Raw genomic sequence first — 9,170 nt, forward strand, 5'->3', positions numbered from 1 at the left:
TCCTCCTTTACTAATTGTTTTCGAACGTAACCACTTGACAAGCTGCGCTGACGTTTGAATCCCAATCCAAAGTCAATCTTTGGTTGAATGAAACGCAAGCCGACCGCGAACTTGAAAAATGTAATTCGTTTCGCGTGGAAGTTTCTAATAGATTGATCGCAATACGTGAAAATACACACGGTTGTGTAAGATTAACTGTAGCATATCGTCCCCTTACTGCAAATACCGACTATGTGCAAAAAAGTGATTTTGAGATAATGCGATTTTAATGTTTGAAGGTACGATTTCTTATGAAAACATGAAAAAAAATACTATTTTTATACAGCATTCTACAGCCCGTATTGTCTTGTTTAATACTTAATCGTAAAAATTATCCAGGCTGTGTTTGATTGCCGATAAAACTACGATTAAAAAAAAATAGTAGCAAACTTAGTTGGTTTTTCCTGTAGAAATAAAAATGTGTATATTTCTTTTATTAATACATATAAAGCAGTGTTTCCCTTTGATTAAGCTTTGCTTTTCATACACTTTACTAATGATTTGCAAAAAAAGAAAAAATATACAAAAGTTTTGAACTTATTTCAAAATATATTAAATATTCTCAATGACATAGGCGGTTTTAGCTGCAGGAAGTATAGCTGCTCTAATTTTATGTTACAAAACTTCACTTATCATTGTTAATTAAAGTGGTACATTTGTAATAAAAAGTTTTTTAACATTACTAACCATTAATAATACTTTATTTGAGGTTTTGAAGGATTATTCTCAAAAAAAAATTTTTGAAAAAAATCCTCTTCAACCGGTTTTAGGAGATTTTTCACAAAATACTTTAACCGATTTCAGTAAAATTTAACAAGAAGTAACGCAATAGCATTCTCTTGAAATCACAAAAAGAATTTTACAAATCGGTTAATGCGTTTTTGGGTAATAGCATAATATGCATAGGTACTTACTACATACTAGTTCACTGTCTCAGCAATCCGAAGTCCGCCATAATTTATGTTCAAAATTTCACTATCTACACTGTTACATTTAATATACGTTAATAATTTTTGTACGCGCAATAACCTGAAGTAATAGTTTATTTTCTAGTAACCATTTACGCCAAAGTCACTAAAATGTAGGCGTAGATGAAGTAATAAGTAAGAAAAAGTAATGTGTAACGGTAATTACATAGGTTTCTGGGGCGATTTAAAGCAATCATGTTTGCAATATTCTTACGCCCCCAGTTACACGCAGTGTTTTTCATCACACTTGCAATAAAAAGATAAAAAAGTATTTATGGTAGTCCAAAATACAAATTTAAACACTCCCTTGGGAAAAAGTTTTTCTTTTACTCCTGATACGCCTGCGTGCGATTGCACACTTACTGCGCAAGAGTGATAAAAAGTTATTAAACAACATCTTCATCGCTGGTGGAATTCGATACAAACACATCCGTAACACGGCTGACAATGCTAGACTAACTAGGTATTAAGTGATTGGAAGCACTCATGGTACTATTTAGTTATGATACCTTTGTCAAAACGTCTGCATAAGTCCATTTTCTTGAACGCAGAGATAGCTAGTTATTTATCGAGCTTTAGACTGAGATAGAAATATGGTATGATACGTTACGAGGTTTGAGGTGGTTCTACTGAACTGGAGTTCAATTTGTGGCATTGATTTCCTTGCCTTGTGCTACATCCAGATCTCGACATGAACTTAACCGCCTTCTGAATTTCTTATAAAACTACGTCCATTAGCGACGCGTCGAATCGGATTCACCGTTCATTGTAAATGTATGCAGGGCTCGATTCGACGCTCACTTGATAAGGCGTTAAAAATAGATGCTAGATGTCACTGTATGGGAATCAACAGCGATGAAGATGACGTTTAATAACTTTATCACTATTTTATTAATAATAAGAATATCATCTACCTACGTCTACAATACAGTGACTTTGGCGCAGTGAATTTAGTTTCGTAGGCCAATTCCACTTCGAGTTGTTAAAACAACGATACATGTTATGCGATTACTCACAGACGTCTGAACCGATTTGTATTATTTATCGTAATTCAAAGGTTAATTTAAGGTTATTTGCCAACCAGCTTAGGTTACCAAATTAAAATTAGTATGAAATAACCTTGCACCAATGCAAACCACAAGATTTTATCGATAAAATGCAACTCTCTCGTCCGTTTTCGAAGAACTAAGAGAGCATTTACCAGTCGGTGAAGTGGCAAAAAAGATTTGATTTAAATGTAACACTGTAATTAGTAACGGTCATCGAAGTTATGAAACATAAAATTACACTAAATTCGATTCCTTCAGCTTAAACCGTTTGTGTTAGTGTATTTTTAACCGATTTAAAAAAAACGGAGGAGGTTCTCAACGCACTTTTTGCTAATCACGAAAACATCATATGAAAAACGAAGCTTAATTTAAGACAAACAATGGGTTATATGTATAAAGAAGAGAAATATGCAAACATTTATTTCTACAGGAAAAACCAACTAAGTAGGTATTCGACTGTTTCATTAAATCGTATTTGATCGTCAACTAAATACATTCTGAATATATATACGACAAAGTAATAAACAAAAAAATATAGGTTTTAAAACGCCATACACATAACGTACATTTTTTCATGTTTTCATATAAAACGTGCCTTCAAACTTTAAAACCGCATTATCACAAAATCGCCTATTTACACATAGTCGGTATTTGCAGTAATAGGCTCCCCACAGACAGTCTTAAAAATTCATAATCTTAAAAAAAACTTGTATGCAATCTGACAGTTCAGATCTGTCAGTGTCTTGTCAGTGTCAGTTTGAACTGTCAGATTGCATACAAGTTTTTTTTAAGATTATGAATTTTTAAGACTGTCTGTGGGGAGCCATAGACCGTTATCCTTTCCTTCGTCACATCACATACAAAACCAATTATAGTCCCTATACAACTTTTTGGTAGTATGACATTGCTGATGTTTGTAAACAAACATCTTCTGGAAAAACATCTTAAAGACATTTGGTGTATTTAGCCTGGCTTAAAATAAATAATTTTGTTGATATTTTTATTTGCAAAAATCAAATATGTACACATTAAACTTTTTTGTAGAACATAAGATGGCTACTTTAACAAAATGTTTAAATGCAAAAAAACACTATACACCATTAAAATGTTCTACTTGGCGGATAAAGCATAAAAGTTTATATTAAATATTCATATCACATTCTGGCAGTTTATAATGCAAAAAATTGACCATTAAGTAACTTTATGCGACAGCTATCTTTTGAATGCAGCATCGTATCAATACATGGGTTTTAACATATTGTAGCCCTTGAAAACCTTATTCTATATGTGCTAAAAACTCGATTTCGTCAAAAAGTCACTTAGTCGGTATTTGCATTAATGGGACGATATAATCTTATAATATAATAGAATGTGAGTCAGTTTAAAGTAATTGTGAGAGAATTAAGTACTCGAACCCACTATTGATTTTGTGTACGTCAGGCTTTCCATCAAAATTAAATAAACATGTTTACTAAAGCAGCGAATTCAAAAGTTAAGTTCCAAGACCAACAACTGGATGATTACATCTTGGAGGTATAATTTATTGGTGCCTTTCATATAACAATGCAAATGGTAGAAATATGTTTTTGTATTCGTCAAAACTTCATGACTAATTTCAGAATTCTGTACTGAAAAGCAAATTGCAAAGTAAAATCGATGCACTTTCCATAATGGGTAAGGAGTTGGACAAATGCAGTATGGAGAGGGATAAATACAAGGTGTTGGTAGAGCAGTTGAAATGCGTACGGACGCCGCACCAGCAAAGCAGCAATATGTGCAGGCTCACCCCTACATACACAATCAGTGGTGGCGAGTTACTGGCCAAGACACGAGATCTCAATGACATGCTCAAACTTGAGGTAATATACCTTGCATGTAATACTTTTTTGAAAATAACTAACTAAATACTTCTTCATGAGCACCTGTTTAAAGTTTAGCGTTTCTCCAAAACACACAAGTTCATTCATTATATTTAATTTCAGGTGGAAACTCTCAGAAGTAAATTGGAAGAAGCCTCAGGGGATATAGTTGCATTAAGGAAACAATTGCAAAAGACAGATTCTAGTGAGAGTCTAGGTAATAGAAAACAATCTACTGCAGTTTCATACACACCGGACGATTATGAACAGCTAGTCCAAGATCTGGAGAAAATTCAGAAAAAGGTAAATATTTTTTACAAAACTGCAATGCTTGCAAACTTCTCTTTTGCTAACTTATCAATTAATATTATTTCTAAAGCTTGTTTCAACAAATTTCAACTAAAAACTTTGAATCCGCACTCATTACTTTCCACTCTAATAAAATATTTTGTTTGGATTACTAACATAAATCGAAATCATTTATTAAAACAGTATCAACAAATCCACCTCGACTATCGGGCCACCTTAGACGAAAAAGAAGAGCTAGTTGCTGACAGAGACTACTACAAAAACAAAGTGCAAAGATTGAACCATCAAATCAGCTTCATTCTAGCCAATAGAGTCAAGGCTCAGCAAGATAACAGCGCACCAAAACCAGTGGTGGACTTAGATGCCCTTGTGATGGAAAACAAGTATCTCCATGAGCGAATAACTCAGCTGCAAGTTGAGAAGGAAATTATTAAGAGGACACTTACAAAATATAAGGTAAATATGATAACATTGGCCTTCCCTGACTTATTGACGTGATTATACGCCATTAAAATTTCAACTTTAGCTTTAGTTAAAGGTCAAAGGACAGGGTGTAACATGGGGAAACCAATATAAAGATAAAATATTATATAACATCAAGCAAATTTCGCCAATAAAAAATTTTTGGTGATTCTCATGAAAATGCCCAAATCCATGTAGCTTACCGAAGCCAGCTGGCTAGAAAAGTTATTCCTGATGGTGCATTTACAAACATAACTTAGAAACTGACAAAGACAAACTTTACCATTTATATTTAAGGGTCAAATTTGATTGCACTGTCGGATAATGGGATAATGCGACTTCCAATAAATCGTTATGGGAAAACATCAGAAGGGAGTACCTATTAGAATGATTGTTAATAATTATGACACTAATAAAATATCAATCTTATTTACACAATTTTATTTTAATTTCAAAATTTCATTAAGGTATAAAGTGGCCAACTTGTTTTATCTGCAGGCAGGATGTAATGAAGCTAATATTGGATTTCATGTTATCATTTTGTTTACAGACATTGCTTGAAAACAGAAATAACAGTAATACATTCAGCTTATCAAAAGGATTCGCGGATGTCATGACTCAGAAAGAAGGTATGGTATACTCATTTTTTAGCAGAAGTATATTATAAAATTTAAATTCAATAAAAATATTGTGTTTACTGTGTACATGCTGCTGTATATTCTGTTATGAATCGATTGTAAATAATAAGTATCTGCCAGATCATGAAATTTTTGAGCCTATTGTCAAATATGAATCCTATGTAGATGTGCCTAGGCCCTAGGCCGAGGCAGTATGTGCGTTTTTATGTTTGTTTAGTGCGTGCGGCCTCTGCCGAGGCACGTTTACATTAAACGATTGCTGCGCGAGCTCATTGCCTCGCGACGTGCCTCGCTCTGTGTGGATTAAGCTGAAACGCATTATCAGCATAACATATTTTCTACATGAAATAAAAAATATGGTAACGGATTATATCGCGTATAATGAATTGAAAATCCATACCTTGATTCATCCCTTCATATAATCCTTTTCCATAGTTTTATTTCATGAGTAACTATTGCGGCAACCGAAGACAATTATGTATTTACAGTTCGAGAATATTTAGAAGTGAATTCAAAAACTGGCCTCAAAAGAACTTCCGCGGGAGAGCTGAAGTCTATTTGTCTCGGACTATTCGAGGCTCTCAACGATAAGTCCATTGCTCTACAGCATCAGAGGAAAACTAATCAGTAAGTGAAAAAAAAATTAAGTACAATTTCGATGATTATATTCGATAAATCATGGGAAACCTACAACTAGGGAACAAATCAAATTATTTTATTGAATATTTTTCGATTTGTTATTTTTTCAAGTAGTCACACTACTATATATAAATTATAAATTTAAATAGATATCATACACGAATCCCGGCTCGGCCACCAGTGGGCCCTGTCGTTTTTTCTTTCGTGTGTGATATCTATTTAAATTTATAATTTATATATAGTAGTGTGACTACTTGAAAAAAGAACAAATCGAAAAATATTCAATAAAACAATTTGATTTGTTCCCTAGTTGTATAGATGGCAGCACCATCTCTCTCGCTATATCGTAATCCTGCAAAGGATTCGTATAGGAGGTGCAAGCACTAATTGCTCGCCCTTAGAGTTGGTCAAAGGCGCCTAGCCTTATCAGAGATAACATACACTAAAGAAATTTCGTCGGGTACCACGGCGGGCGGGTGGTCTAGTGGTGAGGACGTTAGCCGCGTAAGCTGAAGACCCGGGTTCGATTCCCGGCTCGGCCACCAGTGGGCGCTGTCGTTTTTTCTTTCGTGTATGATATCTATTTAAATTTATAACATGGGCAACCTGTTTACCTAATAGGGTAAGAAAGAAATCACCGAGCACGCAGAGTTGCCATATCAAAAAATAAAAGAAGTATCCTGACATCAAGAGTCAGCCGTCACCCTACATTCGTATTTGTCATGGTAGTTCAGACAGTGCCAGTACGTCATGTATTGAGACTGAGTGAAATAGCATGACATGACACGTTCGTAGTCGTACGTTTCCGTAAAAATACGAAGGAAACGCTTTTCGCACTACATCTGTATATGATGTAACTTCAAACTTGTAGTCGACGACCTTTAGTCGGTTAGTCGAGGACTTTTCAGACCTAATACCTACCGACGAAGTTCTACAATTGCCACAACTCTGCCTAAGAAAATAAGTGTTAGCAATTCTACATACCTACGTCCTAATACGTTTTACTCGGGTCAAGGCGGGACTCCCCTAAATTAACTATATCTAGCAAGCAATGCAACAAGCAACAAGATGCTCACATATTTGTAACACTGTCTGCCCGTTTGCCTCCTATCCCATAAAAAAAAAACATTCGATCGCCGTTATATAAGGCCTACCTATATAAAATTGTCTTATAATAAAATATACTATTTCCTCTTTTCCAGGATACTAGCAAATCGGATTACGGAACTTGAAAAGACATTAGAAAATTGGTGCGACGGACAAAAGTACATACCCATATTCCCGTCACAGATGTTACTGGACGAATTCTGCGCAGATGACACCGCGTCCGTAAAATCGCACGACTCTAAAGATCAATACAAAAACGAGGAAGATAATGGAGACATGGAGAATAAAGTTTCGGACAGTGACAATGATGTTAAAAGTACTGATAGTTCTTCCGATGACGCGGGGAGTAATTATGAGTTTAATGATGATGGTGAAGATAGAAAGTTGAATTCGAAAACTGTTTTGCCATTAGAGTTGGAAGAGCTAGTTAAAGAAGCGTTGGCTGAAATTAAAGCTAGTAATAATGATAATATTGCGGAAATTCCAGCTCTGTCATAATCGTCTGGATTACTTGCTTAAATGATTTTTAGGAGAATGGATCGAAGTATGCATAATCAAGAGAAACCTTGGAACCGTTCAATAGTCGGGTCCACCCAATGCGAGACCCGGCTAATGTGATGATAATACCTAATTATGGTATACTTCTCAGAGGAAAAAATTCTATAGAGAGGACAAGCCGCGCGCGGCCTGGTCGCAGATGTAGGCCCATTGGGCCTACACCGCCGCCAGTTCGCCGTCCGCTGTCATCGAGTGTACACGCGCGCTGTTCACCGACGAAAAACGAGTTTTATCCAAAATGCCGAAGTGTGCAATAATAACTTGCAAACATCGCAGTGACCTGAATAATTTCCAAGCCGATAGGATAACATTTCATAGGTAAATACTATTTATTTCCTTTTATTTCACATAAAACACGAATTCAACGTAATACTCCGAGTTGTACCATGTAACCTTACGTTTGCTTGTGCTTTAAAACGTTAATTATACATTGCGGCTACACAAGGAACATATTGTAAACAGTGTAGTGTTTTGCGCCGCAATGAACGGTGTACAAAACGATTCACTCAGTGAGATATTTTTCTCGGAAACGAGGCGAGGCGTTCCCGCTATTTATCGTTGTGTGCGTGCGCGATCGCGCTCACTTATCGTTCGCATGTACACAACCATTGAAATGATGCGCGTGTATTGCGCAATAGGAGCGTCCAGCTACAAGTGTGTGTGGATTAGGTGTGTGCGTGCATTATCTTTACAATTACTGGTGCTTTGTGTGGGTTGCGCAGACCTTGCGACAGGCGTATTCTATACAAATCGCCCGGCATGACCTATCTCCCGAAATCTGTGGTATACTTCATGTGCCCACCATACAGTGGGCAACTTTATAAGTGTTATGACATACACTGTTAATCCAAAGTTAATATTTTCAAGTACCTAAGGTACAGCTCGCTTGCGTGTGAGTGACGCGTTTGTTTCAAAGGGTTAAACAAACATCACAAGAGTACGTTATGACGAATTAAATCTAGTCATATTCTATAATAATATGAGCCTTTACGAAATGCCAAAGATTTATATATTTTATTTTTGTTAATAAATTCTATTATATCGTTAACATTCCTATTATCTAGTCCAATCTCTAGTATAAGAATTGTTTATTTCATTATAATTTTAGTGCAATAAATAATATTCAAATGGGCATCACTTTTGTTTCAATAAAACGCCTGTTAGGTAAAATAATTTATTATGTATAATAATAATTGTTATTAGTACAACCTATCAAATAATGAAACATTTAAGATACCCTTGGATAAGGTAACTTGTCAGTAATAGGCTAATAGGGATCTTAAGCCAGGGAAAACACAAGGAGACAAATGTCTGCGTCAGTGGCGACCCATGTGACGTTGCCAAACTTCTCGGCTTGGCAACAGCCCGCGACAACAGCCCTCAAGCAAAATCGCTTGATGTCGCCGATAAATGATGTGCAAGTTACGGAAACTTTCCAAAAAGTCTTAATTTTCTTGAAAAATTCACGAAAAATAAAGGGAATTTAAATTTATCAAATGGAAAGTTTCCATCCATACAAAGTATGAAAAGTTTCCGAAGTTT

At 35.5% G+C, this 9,170-nt stretch overlaps 1 protein-coding gene across 2 annotated transcripts; it reads left to right on the forward strand.

Moving 5' to 3' along the window:
* Positions 1-7: 7 nt before the first annotated feature.
* LOC125229713 (coiled-coil domain-containing protein 149) lies at positions 8-7,709 on the forward strand. Of its 2 annotated transcripts, none has more exons than XM_048134629.1 (8): positions 8-202; positions 3,403-3,589; positions 3,676-3,915; positions 4,039-4,218; positions 4,408-4,680; positions 5,237-5,315; positions 5,813-5,951; positions 7,166-7,709. In XM_048134629.1, exons 2-8 carry the CDS (start codon positions 3,521-3,523, stop codon positions 7,566-7,568), a joined length of 1,383 nt encoding a protein of 460 aa, XP_047990586.1. In that variant the 5' UTR covers positions 8-202; positions 3,403-3,520; the 3' UTR covers positions 7,569-7,709. The 2 variants fall into 2 exon arrangements, with proteins under 2 accessions (XP_047990586.1, XP_047990588.1); XM_048134631.1 differs by having other exon boundaries at positions 9-202; positions 3,403-3,427.
* The last annotated feature ends 1,461 nt before the right edge of the window (positions 7,710-9,170 follow it).

Source organism: Leguminivora glycinivorella, chromosome 9 (genome assembly GCF_023078275.1).
Source record: "Leguminivora glycinivorella isolate SPB_JAAS2020 chromosome 9, LegGlyc_1.1, whole genome shotgun sequence".
Taxonomy (NCBI): Eukaryota; Metazoa; Arthropoda; class Insecta; order Lepidoptera; family Tortricidae; genus Leguminivora; species Leguminivora glycinivorella.